Source organism: Trachurus trachurus (assembly GCF_905171665.1).
Source record: "Trachurus trachurus genome assembly, chromosome: 2".
Taxonomy (NCBI): Eukaryota; Metazoa; Chordata; class Actinopteri; order Carangiformes; family Carangidae; genus Trachurus; species Trachurus trachurus.
In genome coordinates, this window is record NC_139914.1 from 3081967 (window position 1) to 3102960 (window position 20994).

At 43.0% G+C, this 20994-nt stretch overlaps 2 protein-coding genes across 3 annotated transcripts in view; both read right to left on the reverse strand.

Annotated features, from left to right (window-relative positions):
* The window catches only part of LOC310999667 (vang-like protein 1), a 71689-nt gene extending 66704 nt beyond the window's left edge, over nt 1-4985 (reverse strand). Inside the window, exon 1 of one of the 2 annotated variants that reach the window (XM_083990203.1) lies at nt 4870-4985. The gene's annotated coding sequence lies outside the window, so the exon portion shown is untranslated. Of the gene's footprint in view, nt 1-2742; nt 2811-4869 lie in introns of those variants that run through there. The other variant, XM_083990204.1, reaches the window with a different exon arrangement.
* Nucleotides 4986-15383: 10398 nt separating this feature from the next.
* LOC310997098 (helix-loop-helix protein 2-like) lies at nt 15384-15825 on the reverse strand (the record flags this gene model as incomplete). Its single annotated transcript, XM_083986697.1, has 1 exon — nt 15384-15825. One exon carries the CDS (start codon nt 15823-15825, stop codon nt 15448-15450), a length of 378 nt encoding a protein of 125 aa, XP_083842823.1. The 3' UTR covers nt 15384-15447.
* Nucleotides 15826-20994: the final 5169 nt, after the last annotated feature.

Consider the following 20994-nt stretch of genomic DNA (forward strand, 5'->3'; position numbering starts at 1 on the left):
AGACTGGCCCCGGCCGCTCAACTTCTGAGGGAAGCGTTTACTGCATGAGTGGGAGTCGAGCAGGGAGCACAAAGGCTCCTTCCAGTTTTCCTCTGTAAAACGGGAAATTAAGCGTCTAATGGGCCAGAGAAGATGTTCTCATTTGAAGCCTCCTTTCAGGCGAGCCATTCATCCATTCTTTCTCTTAGCAGAATAGAAGTGAAAAGAACTCCTGCAGCTCATTCACACTCAGCGGAGACTTATCCTGAAATCCCACAGTGTTCGTCTTTGACACCAGCTTCTATTGGAAACAACTACGATCACTTACTCACTCCTTCACTTTTAAAAACAACATAGTAACGTGTGTTTGAGATATTAAATTGAGGGATAATGGTGCAGATGACCGGTGGACAACCTCTCCAGCATCACAGCATGGGCTCACGTGCAAAACGCGGGGATTAACACATGTTTATGTAATTACTTATTCATGCTGTGAGGTTCTGCTCGTCACATCTGCATTTGTCATTCATAAAAAAAAACTGAAACTAGCCTGCTCTGTAGTCGTTTCATCAGCATGCGGCTCACTCTCACTCGTCGCCTGCCTCGCCTCCGTAACCATGACGCCCCCCGTCGTCGTGGGATCGCCTCTATCATCACTGAGATAGCGCTATCCCCTCGACGACCGGTTCATGCAGAAATAATGATTTCACCTCAGAGAGGAGAGGAGAGGAGAGGAGAGGAGAGGAGAGGAGAGGAGAGGAGAGGAGAGGAGAGGAGAGGAGAGGAGAGGAGAGGAGGCATGCCGGGACATGAGGGAGCATAAAACAAGTCAGTGTGGTCACATGCTGGCTGTGGTGCTGCTGCTGTCCACGGCGTAAAGAGTAAATGAGGGCCATTACTTCTGTGGAATTCAATCAACATTCCCGAGTGTCACCGGTTTTAAATGCTGAGACATCCTGTGAGATCTGGGACAAGGGACAAGGAAAGCAGAGACGCAACCGCAGAGCTGAGAGACAGAGACGACGACGGGCCGAGGTTCATTTCATTTAGAGGAAATCACACCCCCCAAAAAAGCAGGCGCCAGACCGCTGTCAGCTTCTATCTGCAGTGAGTATGAGGTATGTCTGACTCACACCGCTGTGTTGGACTCACATTTGGCCTTTACCTGTTGCATTTTTGAGCTGGTGTTACTAGGCAACCACGAGAAGCTGGTCCTCAGCGGTCAGTCAATAAACGAGCCGTTGATGAGTGCATCAGATGGAGTCGCATTGTCTAGTCCTTATGATCCAGGTGACACTCAGAAAAAGCTGAGATAACTACGGCAACAGCTCTGTCAAAATATGAAATAAATGTTAAAGGGATAGTTCAACATTTTGGCAAATTAGCCCCATTGCCATAATCCCTATAGTCTAGATGTGCAGGTCACAACTTGTCTTTGGAGTTGTTGGATTGTGTATTTGATGAGTTTGATGAGGGAAACCAAGAAATCCCATGAGCCTCCGTAGCGTAGCTCTGAGCAGCTCACGGCTCTGCTCCGCCGTTCTAAAAATAGCTTGCACCGACAATTAAAGGTAACAAACCTACTCCCTTTAAAATGTGGTGATACTCAGGGAGGTTCTGAGTCGTGGATTTATGAGAGGCTCATTCACGATGGACAGGAGAGGTTATAGTATCTTTGGGAAGGTTTTAAGTCACATTGAATCCATCTGAATCTAATCTAATCTAAAATGTGTGTATCCGTGTCTGTGTGTTGACGTTTGAGTGAATTATCATTCTGAGAAACGGTGCCAAGTTTGGTGGTAAATTGTGGTTTTGTAAGATTTGTAAGAGACCACAACCCTCAACAGGTTTTTAAACCCTCTCTTACAAACAACAATTACTTGGTTACTACAGTTACCAATCTAATTAGTGGCCAGTATAATGAAGCCCAATTACTGAGTTAGCTGGATATCTTTGAGCTTACATGAGACCAGAGATCAGATGACTGGAGGAATATAGTCTCCATTCTCACTGGATCCTAACATGGAAAATCACATTTATTTGGAATATTCTGATATTATTCCGACTCTTTCTATGATTTCTAATTCTATTCCAGTTGTGCAACTGTGTTCTACATGTTTTATCTTGCCGAGCGTCATTTTTTAGATGCCACAAAGACCTTATTTCCCCCCTGAGTATCACTCTTTCATCTCAATTGCCGGGCAGGAAAAGCACAGAGTGAACAGACAGCAGGAAAAAAAATGAGAGTGAAACATTTGTCTGTTTCCTCTCAAGAGACTAACTTTTCTTTACTTCTTTCATTTTCTACAGGAACACTAACACCAGAGGTCAGAGACGTCCACCAACGACAGACAGAACTTTTCATTAAGTTAATAAAGGTGGGGATGAACGAGTCCTTTCTTCTTTCTTCTAATTCGACAACTTGCGCTACATATCACCTGTTTAACAGTTGAACTGTAGTCAAAAGTCAAAGTGTCAACAGTCACTTGAGGCTATTTACCAACTAACCATGTAAACAGTGCGCATGATGGAGCTCAACCTCCTGTTTATCCAAAATCTCCATGGTAACAAGTGCCGGCGAATGCAGCACAATGCCCCGTGGCTGGAATAACTACGACGTCTAAATAAGGAATAAACTCCGGTTCGATATCAGCCCCCGACCCTGTTAAATAAAATGTGTTTAACGTCCATCAACGTGCATGTTGTGAGCTCTGCAGGCGAGCAACACCCTCGTGTAGTTGTAGGTACCTCGCACACACTCACCCTGCTCAAGCTCGCTGCTCACACATCTGACAGATCTTGACAGGTGTCGTCATCGCTATCGATGTTCTCTCTCTCTCTCTGCAGCTGTCACACACACCACGGCCACTTTTCTGGGACGGGAAGGGAAGAAGAATTCATGTGCGATGTGATGTTAGTCTCAGCCACAGTATTAAAGCCTTTATAATGAGAGACTTGCACAATAAATGTAGACGAAGAGACTGTTCTTGTCACCATGCATTAACTTTTCCTCCTCCGATCAGGTGTGAGTTTACAGGTGACTCACAGATGTAGTTTCATTGAACAAAATAGTTCAATGAAAACATCTGTTTCATACATGTGCCAAGGCAGACTGACTACTCATCTTCAAAGTTTCGGATGATGATGAGCTTACTCATTCATACAGGTTTAATAGGTGTAATGAAGTGTAATAGATCTGGGATTCACACATGTCATGTCAGGAAAAAGAACAAACTGCCTGTATTATGGTCGGGCAATTCAAAGCAGTGGTCTACCTGTAATATTTCAGCAGTGATTAAGATATTCCAAAAGTACTGCAATTATCATAACTGGCGCAAATTACTTATGTCAATCAAAAGTTAGCAGATTAAAGCAGAAGTAAGCGATCCGGTGGTTTTGGCTAACTTCTTGTCAGCCGATGGAGTTAGCAGTCCCCGCCCTCGTCCCTACGTCACCACATTCACGCGCATACCTTGGCTGCGCACACAGAGAGGACCGCCCCTTTATGCCGTTCTCTCTCCTCATTGGATAAAGGTTGTAGGATACAAGGAAAGTTTTCTCCTCGGCTTACAGCAGAGCAGAGTGACTGACAGACCCGTGTTTCAGACCAAACACTCTATATAGCCTAAGTGATTGCCGTCGGAAGATAGAACTATTTAAGACTTATGTTAACACAAACATTCTGCTTACTTCTGCTTTAATAAAGAAAAAATAATAATTAGTTTCTTTACAGTCACCAACACAACATAGATTTGAGTTATAAGACAATTTGAATAAAGTGTTTTTCAAATAAATAAACTAACTCTCCAGAATGATCAGTAAACTGCAGACAGCCAATGACTGTGGAGTACAGCAGCTAAAACAAGCCACAGAGGCACCTGTTCAGTTTACCTTGACCAACTCTACATGGCTGCAACTGGCCATGCATGTTGTCAATAACAGTAAAACATTAGGACGACGAGAACTGACTCCAGTCCACACCTTTTTACTTTACTTTGAAGTGTCTGTGATGCAGCTGCTGCAGCTCCGGAGCAGGTTTTTCCACCCGGCCCCTGCAGCCTACCTGTGACCCGGACCTAGAGGCAGGAAACTCCCTGGTCTCACCGTGGCCTCGACAGCCCCCCCCTCCAGCTCTCCTTCACCAAAAAAAAAAAAAAAAATGATACGACCACTTGAAACTCCCAGATGACTGTTTTCACACCGGTCTCTCCACTGTGTGCTTCCCGGTGAAAAACCACAGCGTATCCGTCCGCGTCAGCTCCGCCGCCGCAGGTTACAGTTCACGGCTGAGCTGCGGTGCACCGGCCGGGGTTATGCGGCTCCAGTCGACCGTATGCAACATAGTTGACTCTCTCTCTCCCCCTCTCCCTCCTCCTCACCCGGTCTCACAGCGGCTCTGTGAGTTTCAGACAGGGGAAGCCGCTATAAAAACGTATAACCGACCATATAATAATAATATTAACTACATAAGCGGATGGGGAGGGAGGGAAAAAAAAACCGAACAAATGTAGTGAAGTTCCCCGGCAGTGCAGGTCCAAGTCTGACCGCAGTTTGAGGACATTCAAATGAAGTTGAAAGCGTTTTTTTTTCTTTCACACAGGTAGGTAGGCGACACACACACTCACACATACACACAGCTAAGGGCGTGTTCCTCAGAAAACACACTTCGCCCAACACTAAGCAACAGTTTTCCCCCCTGTGTGTGTGTATGTGTATGTAAAATAGAGCAGACACAGTAACCTACATTTGTGTAAGCGGTCGGTATATCCAGTAAAGACACAGAGCCTCACTGCTCACATCTGCAGGCAGCACACATATGTCAGACAGACAGAGGCTCCGGCGCTATGAAGAAAAAGAAAGAAAGAAATAAAATAAAAAAACATAACTCACCTTTTATCGGTGATAACATCCCCCCGTGGTTGATAATGTATCCAGAGGCTGTTAAATAGTTTGGCCCACGGCGGCGCACACACGGTCGGCTCCAGGAGGAAGCAGCCCTCGGTAACCGAAGGAATCACCCCGGCCGTCAGGAATTTCACAGGGGGCAGTGCTTCTCAGGAAAAATCGGGGGCTGCAGTACCGGGACATGGCGACAGGGGGCGTGGTGTTCAACACAGGTGGACTCCCCCCTCCTGTGTGAGTCTGAGACAACCTGCAGCATATTAACAGTTAATTACAGTGATGCTTCATTGGTTGTATGTTTATTTTCTGTATCACCCTCCAGCAGGGGAAAAGGGACTCTGCAGGAAAAGAGTGAAAATAAGGAGAAAAAACAAACAAACAAAAAAACAGTAACTACTTGATATTACTTCTTTTTTACTCTTCTTTAGGTTTAATTGTGAGTTGATAGATAGATAGATAGATAGATAGATAGATAGATAGATAGATAGATAGATAGATAGATAGATAGATAGATAAATTCAGGTGTCTCTCGCTCATCCAGACAGTTAAAACACAGACCAGTGCATACACTGTAAATACATACAAACCCAGCCTAGTGTGCAGTGTAAGAGCACGTATAAATGTGGAAGTGGAGCTATAGAATAAAATCACAGTGTAAGTGCATGATAAGAATTGTATAAAAGATAAAAGACTGGATAAAAAACTATAAATCAAATAAATAACAACTAATAAAAAAGATCAATAGAAATTGTTGCACAGGTTCTCGTCAGTAGCAGGAGAACAAGCCATTAGCTGAGGACGTCATTTTATGTCTATTTCTGTCTTTGCTCCCCTGTGTGGAGTATGGGTATGTCCTATAAATTTGTAAAAAAAAAAAAATGTATACAAGATGTAAACTGTTGAGGACATAATGCTGTATGGAATCAATAAAAGAGTTAATGACAAAAAATAATTACAGTGATGTTCAGGAGGGTTATAATACAATACAATAATATAATACAAATACAACAACAATAATAACCTTATGCATAGATTTATGTGTTGTCTTGATGCCTCAGAAACATCAACAGTAGCTGCTATCAGTATCAGTCTCTGTACATAGAATACGGTGAAATATGGAAGTTCTAAGGGCTCAGTTCCACATCAGATTTACCTGATTTTTTCTGTGTGTCATCCTGAGGTCAAGTACTATCAGTCTAAAGTGGAATGGTTGAGTAATAACAGGTAGTTTTTAAGAAATATGAATCCTAATGTACACAGAATATGGTCTTAATAAGGGCTTTTATTCTGAAATTCCACATCAGATTTGCCTGTTTTTTCTGGGTGTCATCCTGAGGTCAAGTAGCCTACTATCAGCCTGAAGTGGAACTGGTACAATTTTTTTTTTAGCTTTATTCTCTTTTATTGTATGTGTTGTATGTCTGTTGTTGTGTTGTACATCTTGCCTATGGACCATGAGTCTGAAATAAATATATATTATATATACACAATAAAGTGCATTGCAAGGATAGGAAAAAAAATATTAATGTATCCAAGACAGATACAATACTGTGACAGTGTACCGCGCTCTTTTATCCTGTTTTTTGTCACAGTTCATGAAGCTGAACAATAAACAGTGATAGAACCATTGACTCTCTCTACATACCAAACACAAACAGAGGCGTGATAGCAATCTGGGCCCGGACACAGTCTGTGAAAGAGACACAATGAAGTCTTAAGCGGCTTCTTTTAAAAGTGAGAATGTAAACAAATAGTCTTCCACATACCTAGCCTACTTCTCCTTCAATAAAAGCAGAGCACAGACATATTTTAGATCCACATTACATGCATACCGTACCATATCGTATTGTAAACGTACTGTATAGGTATTATTGTGGGAAAGGGCCTGGAGCTGCAGCTGTCATACACTCACAGTTTTGGGAATGTGTTTGTGATCTGCGTGCTGATGCCTTTGGAAATGCAAACAGTGTTCAAAGGAGTGGTTACAGACCTGGGGTTGCCACTTCCCCGAGGGGTCAGGAGATAAATGTGAGTAATGGAGAAAGTGTTTACTTAAGTAAAAGTAGCGGCCTATAGGCTACAACAGTGTAAAGGCAGACAGCGTATTATCTCTTGAATACAAACTCACAATGATGCGTTATAATGTCGAGCATACTGAGGCACCTTTGACCTCAGTCAGTTTATGTGGTTAAATAAAGGTTATACAAACCCAAAGCAAACATATTTACACCCCCACCTATACTGTTTTCACATTTCTTTGTTGCTGCTGCCGACCACTCGTCCTCTATTGTGTCACCGGACAAAGGGGGCACGGGCCGGTCCATTCAGACAACGAGCACACATGAAAGTGCAAACAGCACGGCAACAGATGCCTCCAGCAATTACGCAGCTGTATATGAATCAATATTTTCTCCTCCTTTGAAGGGATTTCTCACTCCAACACACACACACACACACACTCGTAGTTGTACCGCATCCCCTCCAGATTACAATGGAGGTCGTGACTGGGACGTGACCCCTGGGCCTCCCCATGGAGAGCCAAATAAACACCAGTGTTGTGTGGAGGATGGGGGAGGGAGGATGGGGAGATAGGTAGCTATTGTACATCTGCAATTGTCCATCTGTATCTGTAAATAAAATCCAATCACATACTGTAGATGTAGTCAGACTGGTTAATTAAACACATTTAAATTGAATTTCTGACATTTGTACTTTAACATTATTATTATAATATTTAAAAACTCAAATTTGATGTTGTTGTTTAGTACTTTGTCAGAATTCAGTACCACTACTGATAAGCATCTGTGGTGGACAGTAACGGAGTACATTTACTTGAGTACTGTACTGTAATGGGAAATTTTGGTGTAACCCATTGTATGCTGTACAAGGGTTGTATAACCATGTTAATTAAGTGAACTTCCTTTCACCTTGTGGAAAGTGGTACTCAGCTAATCCTTTTCTGATACCTGTATGAGACAAATCACTGAATCCACACAGAGCAGGTTAAAGGTCAGACCAGTGCTCTGTGTTAATTTACAAGGGGAGTTGTGTCCTGGCGGTGAAGCCAGGCACAGCTACCAGTGCCATATATTTTGTCTGCTGTTCAAATGTGTTTTGGGAACTATAAAGATAGCGCCCTGAGAACGTCTTCAGCTCACTCACTCACTGACTGTACTCATGTTCGGTTGTGTGTGTGACTCCATTCATGAATGCCTTTTATTAAAACTCAAGAAAGACAGCTGACGTGTCCAATTATCCTTTTTTAAATATTTTATTGAAGGAACAACATTTTTTGCCACCACAGTACTTAAGTACATATCCAGAGGATTTGTACCTCACTTGAGTATTTCTCATAATCCGGAACCAGTCTATTCCCACACCCAGGCATATTTTACAGTACTTATTACTCTTACTTGAATACATTTCCAAGACAAATATTATTACTTTTACTCAAGTTAATTTCTAGGAAGGCTGAAAAGTACTTGTTACTTTCAGGTCTGCTCTTTTTTTTTCTAAAATCCTATTGGACACAAGCTGTGTTTGTCAAAGAAGGAAACCCTAACCCCTAAAAGCAGCACATCAGTGCAGCTGGTTTCAAAGAGTTAATTCTCAGAAACAAGAGTTAAAAGCTCCTTAAATTCATTTAGAAAAAATTATAGTAATTCATTGATGTGAAAAATAAGAAATTTACTCTTACTCTTACTTTTACTTAAAGTAAATTTAAAAGCATGTATTTTTGGATACTTAAGTACCTTTAAAAGCAAGTACTTTTTTACTCTTACTGGAGTAACATGTCGACTGAGCTACTTTTACTTGTAACGGAGTAAATTTTGACCAGTATTATTAGTACTCTTACTCAAGTAAGGGGTCGAGTACTGTGTCCATCTCTGACAGCATCTGTTCATTCTGCTGCATCTGATGCTGTCAAACACCAGAGTTTGAGATCGCTGCGCCACCATGTGGCCGTTCACCGCCATTACGTCACCTGAAAGTTTCCAGACGCGCATCCAAACTCTTCCACGCTGCACACGTGCATGTTCTGTCATTAATGCATTAAAAAAACAATACAATAATACAATTATATGTGCTTGTTATTTCTATAATAATAAAAAAAAATCGTATGTGTTTTTTTTCCTGTAGCCTAAAGCAGGTTGAATTCTATTGGTGATTAGTGCAAACACTTCAGTAATCTATATGTTATCTACAAGATCTGTGAATCAATCAGCTGCAGTGAAATCACATTACACAGCTGAATGGGAGCGCGAGCCACCCCTGGCAGCCACGCGCGTCGTGTGAGACGACGAGCAAGCGAGCACGTGCTGACACCTTTTCACGTTTATTCAAAGCGGGACGCGCGCACAGATGGCCCCCATTGAGAGAGGCGAGGTGGGGGCCCCTGAGATCAATTCAATTTGGTGTCCGGAAGATGGATGGATCCCTCCCCAAAGACACGGCTTTTATGAGTTCGGAGGGTTTTTTTGGTAAATAGAGGAGAAAAATGAAAGCGTGTGTAAAAATGAAGACGAAGTGGGAAGAGATGCAAGTTGATGAGACCACACGCATACATGCAGAGAGGAGAGCAGAGGATTCAGGCCTCGGCAGGATGAATGTGAGTTTCCTGAGTTTGCAGTCAGCCAGATGAGATTCTCTGCTATATGACAAATCAGCTTTAGAGGACCAACAGGCAGCTTTTTCAAAGTAAGAGAGCGTGGTTATGGTTAACAGTGGGCAACGGTGCAGATGGAATGACATAAATAAGATACAGAAATGAAGGATTTTACCAAAAGAAAATAAAAATTCCAGATTTTATTTTTTATTTTAACGTTCACATTTGCCCAATTTTGGATCTAAAACACTGTTCCCAACAGGAAACAGGAAAAAAGTGCCGGATGCAAAGACAAGTTACCATGGAAATATTAAAAACACAACGTAAACAGTGACTCTAAAGCATATTGAGACAAGGGCAGCAACAACAACTAACTGATTCTTTGGTTCCCAACCAAACCAAACAAAACAGGCAACTGCAACTGCCCCCATGGAGGGGCCGCGAGCCCCCGGAGCCCTGAAGGCCTTCAGATGAATGGCGTCTTTGACAAGAAGTTTTTGGGTATTTTGATTAATTGCATATTTGTGTAGTAATATGCACAAGAGAATACAATAGAAACTGAAATCAGAGGGCCCTTAAGGCGGATTTTGCATGTTGGGGCCCACAGCTCACGTCTGTCCCAGGACCCCCACTCTCCCTGGGTGGAAGACTGTGAGCAAGACAAAATGTGAAAAATATTCTTGAAGAAAAACTGAACGCCGAGCTCTGGGAACTGGACCAACATCTCCACACTAATCTTTTCCAACAACAACACTCTCTAATTTCTGCTGTTACACTTATTATTCTGTCTTATCCATAATGATAAAGCGGAGGAGAGTGATAAATGTTTTGGGGGAATTGAGATCAAGACGGGGCAGAGATGAGCAAATGATTCATTTTTAGTGATAATGACGGGATTAAAGCAGAGATAAGTCTTCCCTTAATGTCTTTATGATGCAGTAATTATACATCTAGGACGTCTCTGGCTGTGTGTCTGCTCCCTCTGAGACCGGGAGGACAGGCAGGGACAGCAGGATGTTGAATAAACTCCCCGTGACTCACAGCCGCCGCAACAAAAGCCCAACAATTGGATTTAAAAGATCTTAACCAAATTGAAACCCAATGAATATCACCATTTTTTAACTCGCCAGATTGGGCCTTGTGTATGTGTGTGTATGTGTGTGTATGTGTGTGTGTGGCGGGGCCCTAATGCATGCACACACACCTTATGACAGGCCCCCGTGGTACAGATGGTCCGAGCGTGAGCCTGAATGAGAGGGGGACCATCCGCGGCTGCTGACGCATTGTGGGGGGACGTCGTCTTCAATACAGCACTTAATGAGAACAGACTGACTCCTTTTCTCCCTCCTCCTCCCCTCCCCTTTCTGCATCCTCCGTCCATTCTCTTCCTCCCTCCTCCCTCCCTCCTCCTCCTCCCCCTCCGCTCTCTGATTCTCCACTTCTCCTCTCCTCCTCTGCCCATTTCCATCTGTTTGGAGACAAAGGGCCACGAGCCAGCTCCAGCTCCGGGACCCTGCTGGTGAAGTAGGCAGGGATAATACGGCCCATCCCGGGGGCTGCATTTCAACACATGGACCAGGGCTTTGTACTTCTGCCTGCACGAGCACCCTTCATATACACACTCACTGGGGGCGTGCACGGCGTTTCCGCGCACACCTTCGATGAGGGAGGGGAGAAAAAAAAAGAAAAAAAAGGGGGAGAGAGAGGGAGAGGAAGGGGAGCAGGAGTCGCAATATTGACGGGGGAGCTCTCGCCTTGAACATGAACACTTCCCATAATACCCAACGACGTGGAGAATAAAAGAGAGGGCGAAAAAATGAGGCAGCACAAAAAGCCCCAAATGTTGTTCCTCGTACTGTGAACATATGGCTGTTTGTTGTCATACTCTTTCTCCCTGTCCAATTTACACACAGAGAGTGAGCTCTCAGAATTAAATGGGTGTGTAGTGTGTGTGTGTGTGTGTGCTTTGAGTGTATACCTGAATGATGATGAGGAGAAGGATGTCCAAACGCTGATAATGGCTGCTGTATAATCCCCTGCCGTCTGCACACACCTCCTGACATATGGTCAGTCCTCGGCCCCTCCACCGTTACATAAGCCTACGGTGCAAAAAAAGAGGGGGGGGGGGGGGGGGGGGGGGTTGTGGTGAAACGTGGCACTTTCTCACACACACATACACACGTCACGCACACATACACACAAGCATGCACCGGCCACACTGTCAGCCAGGCTGTTCAGTGCCCTCAGCAGTTTGGGCTGCGCCTGTCACTTCCCTCTCTCCCCTTGCCCCTTCTGGAGGTTTGTAAAGAATAAATTGAAGAGGACTGATGCTACGGAAGCTTTTGGGGATGAGGAGCACAAATGGCCTTGTAGTGCTTCACGGCGACGTACAGATGGACTCCTCCATTCAATAAGCTTGAGCAGAAGTCTGTCTCCACGCCATGCCAGAATCACAGAGCTTGTTTTGTGTTTCTGAAGAAGACAATCTGTTGATGCAACATATTGGTGTTCTTTTCTTTCTTTCTTTTTCTTTCTTTTCTGTATAAAAGCTTCTTTTTAAAAAAAGCCAGTCCCCAATTTTGGATTCATCAGGTTTGAACGGTGTAGAACAAATAGAAATCTAATGATTATTAAACATTTTATTGGTTCAAAGTGATGCAAACTGATGACGGAGCTGGTTTTGTGGCTTGTGTTTGTGATTTATCCGACAGTTTTTATATACTACACATAATCAATGGAAACATTATGTGCTAATCCAAGTGGGAAACACAGGGACTTAATCTAATGTTTGCTGATGTAAGCCTCCACAAGCAACTACTCATACAGGTCCTGTTAAGGCTGTGTGTCAACATTTCATGGACAGCGTGTAATTCCTTCCGTCGAAACTTAAAAATGACTTATCTGAAAGTTTTCCTCAGCCGTGGCTTGTAAAAAAAAGCAGCCTTGTCTCTGAACAAACTTTTCTTGACCCCCGTGGGTGCAGCAGCTGAAGGTAAAACTCGAAGGTCAGGCCGAGGACTGACTGTGACTGACAGATGCCACAAAACACACACACACACAAAAAAAAGAGAAAGCGAGACACAGGAGGAGGAGGCCCTTGAGCTGAAAAGGAAAGAAGATTTTTCTAGCGGCCTTCAGGCTGCACCGCTGAAACCAAACCACATCAAACAAGAAACGTGGCTTCGCTACGACCTCACTGCAGCTGCCACACATGGACACAGCTTTATTTCATTTTTTTATATAGTTTCTAATGATACACATTTTGACATATGGATTCTGTTGCTCAGTTGGAGCATCTTAGGTGAAGGGTTCGATTCCCAACGGGGCCACCAATACTCATGCAAAAAAAAAAAAAACATCTAATCTAATCTAATAATCTAATATGGCTCAGATAAAAGCGTTCACACATCCCCCACATCTCCTGTTCTGTAACTTAACAAGCTCTTTATAGCACAATCGATGGGAATAGGCGTATATATCACAAATGAATATAAATATTTGGATCTTTTTTCTTTTTTTTTGCTCATACCATTTGGCAATATTACATCTCAGCGCTCGCTCTCTCATAAATTTCCATCTCTCCCATCCCTCCTCTCTCCCAGGGTTTCCCACGGGAGGTGCCAGACGGCCAGTAATTTGGTTGTCTTGGCTCGTCTGGAGTAACACCTGCCCCCTCTCTGGGGAGGGAGAGAGCCTTTCAGCCAGGAGCACACATGTAGGCTACCACTGCCTTTAGCTGCTGACCACTGTGTGTGTGTGTGTGTGTGTGTGTCTGTGTGTGTGTCTGTGTGTGTGTGTGTGTGTGTGTGTGTGTGTTACAGAGAGAGAGGAAGAGAGGGAGAGTTTTCTTTATCTGCATGGGTTTCCACTTATTTCATCTTGCAGTTGTGCAGGACTGTGTGTGTTTACAGTAGTGTGTGTGTGTGTGTACAGTAAGGAGACTTTTCATCTGTATGCTAAATGGGGTTTGCACATGTTTCACCTTGTGTGTGTGTGTGTGTGCATGTGTGTGTGTGTGTTTGCACAGTAGACTAAACATGAGGTGTGTCTATGTGTTAAGCCTTCTTCTTATGCGCTCATTTGCTGATTTGCATGTGCATTTACCCCCCCTCTTGCCCCCCCCTCCCCCCTCCAACCAAACACCATTGCACGTGTGCGAGTGCAGGCGCCTGACGTCATCGTGTACCATATCCATCATCGCCATCAGCTGTTTTTGTGTGTGTGGGTGTGTGTGTGTGTGTGTTTGTTTTTCTACATTACAGAATAAAATAACTTATTAAAATATTTCAAAACAGGAAACAGAATCAGTGTTTTTTTTTTTCAAGTATTTCCGTTTTAATTAAAAATAACACCGGAAAATATGAAAAGTTTGTCCATTAGAAACCAGCTGTCACACGATACCTCTACTACAAAAGATCTGCATAAAGCAACAAGTAGCCTACACAACCCTGAAGAGACAAAAAATCTTTGGATAGAGGATATGTCGTTGTTGTTTTGTTTTTTTTCCTTCACTATAAAATTACTTATTGAATTTCGTAATACAAGGCAGAGACAAATAAATAAATAAACCAATCAATCAATCAATCAAAAATAAGAACATCAAAACATTGAAGATAATAAATTCAAACTATTTTTCGAAATTGTTATTAGTAGTAATTATCTTTTTTTTTTTTTTGGTCACAGCAAAAAAAAAGAGAGAGAGAGAAAAAAAAGAGGTTTAAGAAACAGTTTGATTCTTTACGTGATTACATAGAGAAGCATGTTTCTCTTTTTAATTGAATTGAAATTGAATTATTAAGTATTAATATCATCATCCATTGAGCAGCCCGATTCTTATTTTTATTCTTCTTCCTGCAAAAACCTCTTAACGCAACAATTTAGGGAGATAATAATAAACATTTATGGGGCCATCGAGCCCCATGTTGAAGTGCTTATCGTTGCTATTGATAGACAACAGACGTGACATTAAAAAAACAAAAAAACAAAAAACAAAGATAATGACGTTACATGAAACCAATAAGTTATGCTATGGATTAACAGAAAGTGCCATTTTCAGTAGAATAGAACACACCAGCATCACTTTCAAAGGTCAAGTTCACAGCCTAAAATATAGAAGCAACAAACAATATACATTTATACAGAGAGACGCCGGCCTATGGAATCAACGGAAATAAATTAGCATTAAATATTCAAACACAATTAAATAATAAATAATCCCATACACATTATAAAAAAAATGATTAAGGTCACAATTTTATATGTCATAAGTGGCACTTAACGCAGTGAATCTTTTTTTTTTTTTCCTTTTCGGGAAAAAACGTCATCTAAACTAGATCTAAAGCAGCTATTTGTTTACATCCGTTCACCACCCCAGTGTTGGTGTTTTTTTTTAATGATCAACATCGTTATTATTATTATCATTATCATCATTATTATTAGTAGTATCATTATTATTATTATTATTCCACCTCCTGGGCTGGAAAAGGTATTTTTAAATTATTATTAGCCGTTTTTTTTTATTATTACTTAGTTGTCGCCAACTTTGCACCAGGACTCCCAGCTGTTAGGTATGGCAAAGAGAAGAAGATGTTTGTTGGTTTGTTTTGTCTGTATTTTTTCCAGATTTGCAGATTTTGGAATAAAAAAAAAAAAGCCTAAATAAAACTGAAAAAAAAAAAAAAAAATCGCAGAGATGCAGCGAGTCCCTGAATCTCACACAGGTATCAGACTGTCACTTTGTGGATTGACCACACACGAAAAGAAAAGAAAAAAAGGCAAGGGAAGGGATTAAATATATTTTCCATTGATTGAAATGCACCTTTATGTTATTGTTTTTGCATCTCATTAGATGTTTAGAATTTAAAAGCTAGAAACACCTTGCCATACCCAGCTGACGCCCAGGATGCGTTTGAGTCCAATCTACCAACCAAAGTAGTGGGGTGATGCATGGGGGGTCACTTTTACACATCCAACACGTGATTCAGATAGGAGATGTAGCATATAGCCAGTCTGAGGATCTCGATCTTGGACAGTTTCTTGTCGGGGGGTAAGGTGGGGAGTAATTTCCTCAGCTCCGCGAAGGCCACGTTGAACGCCTCCACGCGGATCCTCTCTCTGGTGGCGTGGGCCGAGCGGTACTTGGCCGTGGCCCTCCGCCTCCTCCGCTTCTCCTCCCTGGTCAGGGGCTGATCGGATTTGCACTTATTGGCCCTGTTGTCCTCTCCCTCCGCCGGATCATCCGACACGCAGCCGGCCGACTTGAGGCCGCTCAGGATGCTCTCCGGGTCGGACTGAGTCCAGGAGAGGTCCGCCTCCGCCTGGTCCGGACTCAGCATCATTTTGGCTCCTCGGTGTTTGACAGTCGCTCCTCCAGAAGAAACCTGCAGATTGCACCACAACAACAACAACCATTAGATACTGGTGCATGCTCCTTTATGCCCTCACAAATAGCCCATCACCTCCACTTGTTATTGACCGAAAAGCACAAAGAAACTGAAAGAAAAATAAATAAATAAATCTGTGCATGACATGTAATTGTTTTGAGTGTTTTCTGACACCCTGAGGCCCTCAGTATGAGAAACCCCACAGCAGGAGCTTGTGTGGGTGCCAGGGCCCCCCATAAATACAGTCTACCACCATTGCATAATAACATTAAACTCCATCAATAATAAATGGCTGGAAATACAAGGGATGGATCATCTATTAAAGCCTCAGGCCTCAAACACATGCAGCTCTCTTTAGAGTTTTCTTCCAATTTATCTTTTCTTGTTATCATTTGATTTGATTTTTCATTTGAACAAATTAAAAAAATAAATTAAAAAAAAGCTAAGTTGTGATGATTTGTGAGGGAGAAACTCCCTCTTTTTTTCTTTTTTTTTTAGTGAATTAACATATTCAGAGTTGGCCATCTGTCACAGTGTGATGAACACATCTGCTTGGCTGAGGCCACAGCGACTTGACAGCATGGAGGCACAAGAGTGAAAAAATAATGTTGACATCTGCTGGACATAAATTTACTAGCTGTTGTTTATCTTTATATATATATAGATTATATACATATATAAGAGAAAGTTCAATATAACAGTGAAAAGCTCACCTTGACAAAGAGTTGGGAGGTGAAAATCTCTTGAAGGGAACTTGAAGACGCTCTTGAGCGGAGCCTCAACTCCACATTAACTCATATTCCACCGACTGGACAACCATCAAGTCTCGCAGAGAGCAGCCTCCGGTGGCAAATAGATTTTTTTTTTTATTACAATAAATAAACGAAAATTATTCTTTTACTTTTTTCCAGCCAGGAGCTTGCAACATTGGAGGTGTTTTCAGGCAAATTGTCCTTTTTCTTTTTTTTTTTTTTTTAGAAAAAGGCTCCAAAAGTCTTAAGAGGGGATTTGAAGAAAAAAAAGAGAAAGAAAAGAGAAAAGTGCTGATAATGATGTGAGCATGGAGCAGTCAACAGCCCCCCCGCCCCTCTATCTGTCTCTCTGTCCCTCTCTCTGAGTGTGTGATCCCGGCGATGGAGAGACAATAGACGGGAGATGAGATGGGCAGATAGTGGAGAAAAGTGCAGCAGCAGCAGCAGCCAGGGCTACTCGTCCATCCGAGCCTGGAGGAAGATGTGTGGATGGAGGGGGGGCAAATAAAGAAATAAAATAAAAAAAGAAAAGGGGGCGAGATGAAGCGGAGGCTCTTCCCCGTGTCAGGAATCAGCGGATCGGGAAGGCAGAGCACTGGTAATCCCCCTGTTCTTTCCTCCTCCGGTCCTTTCTTCCACCGAGTGTCATATGCGAGATAAGATCCAAACGATCCCGACTAATAAAGGCTCACTTCAGGGACGGAGGGAACCGAATATATTTGAGGAATGGTATTGTCTAACGCCGCCCCCTCCCTCTCTCTCTCTCTCACACACACACACACACACACCTCCCTCTCTCTCCTCACGCCCCTCAGCCCTCGAGCGCTCTCCCCTCCCGTGGGAGTAGTGTAGTGGGCAAAGGGAAAGCAGCAGCAGAGATGTGGAGCCTGATAAAGGGATGGAGAACGAGACAATATAGAAATAAATACCTTTTTTTTGTTGTAATTGTTAAGAAAAAGAAGAAAAAAAAACTAATGATGTGTTTTCAAAGTGCATAAAAGAGAGAGAGAGAAAGAGAGGATTTTCAACTTCCTGCATGAGCTGCTTTCAAGTCAGAGGTCCATTGGAAAACGTCTCAGTGATTTTTTTTCTATTTCTTTTTTGAAAATTCAAAAACACTTCAGGTAGATGAAAAAAAAGCTTGTTTGAAGAATAAAAGTGCATTTTTTTCATATAAAAGTTCTGCAAAATTCAATATTCTTATATAGTTCTGCTGTAAATGATTCTGTGTGTGTAAAACTTAAATTTTTCTAACTGAGATTTGTTTGTGTGTGTGTGTGTGTGTGTTTGTGTGTGTGTGTGTCTGTACCTACACCTGTGGGAGGAACTGACACACACCTGAGTCTGCCTGATTCCAGCTGAAGCCAATTTTGGAAACAGCAACAGTTCAGCGGCGGAGGTGGAGGTGGATGGTAGAAACATTTCTTTACTTCATTTACTTTTAGTCTCTGCTGTTGTCAACTTCTGTCATTTTACTGTTGTGATGACAGAACAGAAGCAGAATGCTCTGAATGAGACATTTGTGTTGTTTTAACTCACGGAAGAGAATAAAAAGTGTTAAATCCTTCAACAAGATGTTTGTTTCTGCTGATTCATGTTATCTGGCTGCTTCAGTCTAAACAGTGACTCATCATATATTTGCTGTATAAAGCTCTGCTGTCCTTTGCTGGACGTTATACTTTTTTCTGTTTTAAGCAAACTTGATGGATGCACAGAAGTTTCTCCTCCTCCTTCTCCTCCTCCTCTTCCTCCTCCCATCATGCATCTCTGTGCCCGGTGGCACCACCAGTGACGGGTCGGGGGGGGGGGGGGGGGGGCACAGTTCCAGAGGAGGGGCAGTGGCCAGTAAGTGTGGGGACTAGCTGCGCCTAACGAGGTGATTAAAACGATAAGGGGAAGCACGGATGACTTGCCGTGGCCTGCAGCCACCGCCGCCGCCATGGCTATTGCCACCACACACACACACACACACACACACACACACACACACACACACACACACACACACAATGAGAGAGCGAGAAGTACTACCACAGTGCCAGAAGCTCCATAATCAGTGAAAACTCAGCATGTGTGTGAGAGAGAGGGACAGAGAGAGAGAGGGAATGTGTGTGTCTGTACATGTGTGTGTGTGTGTGTGTGAGATGACGGACAGCTCGCCCTGGGCTCCGGTCGGGTCCGTGCAGTGTGTGTGTGTGACACAGAGAGACTCACAGCAGGGTGTATCAGAGACATGTCAGGACCAGGAGACAGAGGCCTCCTGACAGCTGGAGCCCACGGACACACACACACACACACACACACACACACACACACACACACACACACACACACACACACACACACACACACACACACACACACACACACACACACACAGTACACACAGTACACACACACAGCCTAATTGCTCCACAGACGGAGAAGTGGAGATGCTCTGCGTGGCCCAGACCCCTCCTCAGCCCTGCGAGGCCCTCGGCCAAACACATGAAGGACCCCTCCAAGGCTGTTTAGTTTGTGCCTGCTGCAGCTACATCCCCCAGCTGATGTGATGTGGCCACTCTGGAGACGGCGAGGCCGACTGCAGGGCGGCTCCGCTCGGGAAGGATGATGACGTCCGCTTTAGTCATGACGCTGCCGAGAAACGATTTGTGGAGAAAATGACTCGCTGGATAGAAGCTATGTATGTATATACAGTAAGCACCTGACCCCTCATGTTCCAGAGAAAACAAATAAAGAGTGGCCAGAAACAGACAGAAAACTAAATAAAAGAACCTCTTTTTTATTTTAGCAATAACCAAAACAATCCAACTCCAAAATTAGGGGACAGAAAGAAACGTTTTGTTTCATTTTAGGAGCCAAAAACGTTAGATGGAGTTGTTTTAGAGGTAAATACAGAGACTGCTCGCCGAAAAACTGCCCTCAACAGGAACGAACGCACATCAGCAGTTTTGCATGAATTTCCCTCTAAAACAACTCTGTCTGGTAACGTTGTGTTATTATCTCATAGCGTGGTGAATGTGCAGGTCACAACTTGTCCACCAGAGCGTTTTGGAGTTGTTGGATTGTGTATTTGATGAGTTTGATGAGGGAAACCAAGAAATCCCATGAGCCTCCGTAGCGTAGCTCTGAGCAGCTCACGGCTCTGCTCCACCGTTCTAAAAATAGCTTGCACCGACAATTAAAGGTAACGAACCTACTGCTAAGACTATAGGGATTATCGCATTGGGCCAATTTGCCAAAATGTTTAACTATCCCTTTAACCATTTTCCTCCATAAACAACTCAAGTTCCCTCTGTGCTTCAAACCACCAACCTACAACTGCACATTGAGCCCCACTGAGAGCGATGTCTGACCTTTATGCTGCATATATTCATGATTATAAAAAAAAAAAAACAGGTGTACAATTTCACTCCATGATTATTACAGCCAAGAATTTGCAATAACAACTATATGATATAATACAACATGATACTTTTTTTTCTCCAACTACATAAATAGAAAGTCATGGGTTTCTGGGAGCACAAAGTTTTGTGTGTATTAAGTTAGAGACAGCGTAGTTGTGTATTAAAAAGCAGATGAGACTGCTTGGCACTGGCAAACTTTGAAGAAGCAGGTACGATGGGCAGGGGTGAGTCTAAAAAGAGGAGGCATTGCTTAAGAAAAACATTGACGAACAGAGGAAGAAAAATCCTCTAAAATATTCCACTGATTGAAGCTGCAGCCTCACGGCCACCTGCTCCGCCTCGTCCTCCCTCCCACAGCAGCATCACCTAACTGGAAGCTACCACCTGCTCAGGTAAGACAAACAAACTGATAAAATGTTAAAAAATAATAATAAAACAGGACATAACGATGCAAACCCTGTTTCCACCCGACTGAGCAGCTGATCAGAATAAAAATAAAGAGATCAATGGATCAAAAACCTGTGAAACATGAAACATCAGCAGCAAAACAAACCTGCTGCACAGAAACACTGAAGGGAAACCGACCTTTGACCCCCGGGATGTAAAACATAATCAGTTAAGCAGGTTTAGCCGACCATTGGCCTTTGACCTTTGACCACCACATTCAGCTCTGAGTCCACGTGAGCCAAATTCCCAAAATGATATTGAGACGTCATATTCAAGAGGCTAAAACCGGGGCTTTATGAGGTCACAGTGACCTTGACCTTTGACCTCTGACCACCAAAATGATGTGAATCCAAGATTATATATTTTTTTATCAAACAAGAAATTCCATTAAAACATGACAGCACTCTGACGTTGAAAACATCCTAACGCACGGTGAGCAGCGGTTCAATAACAGAGCGTTTCTGAGATACAAACACACACACACATATACACACACACTGGCAGAACCAGTCTCGTGC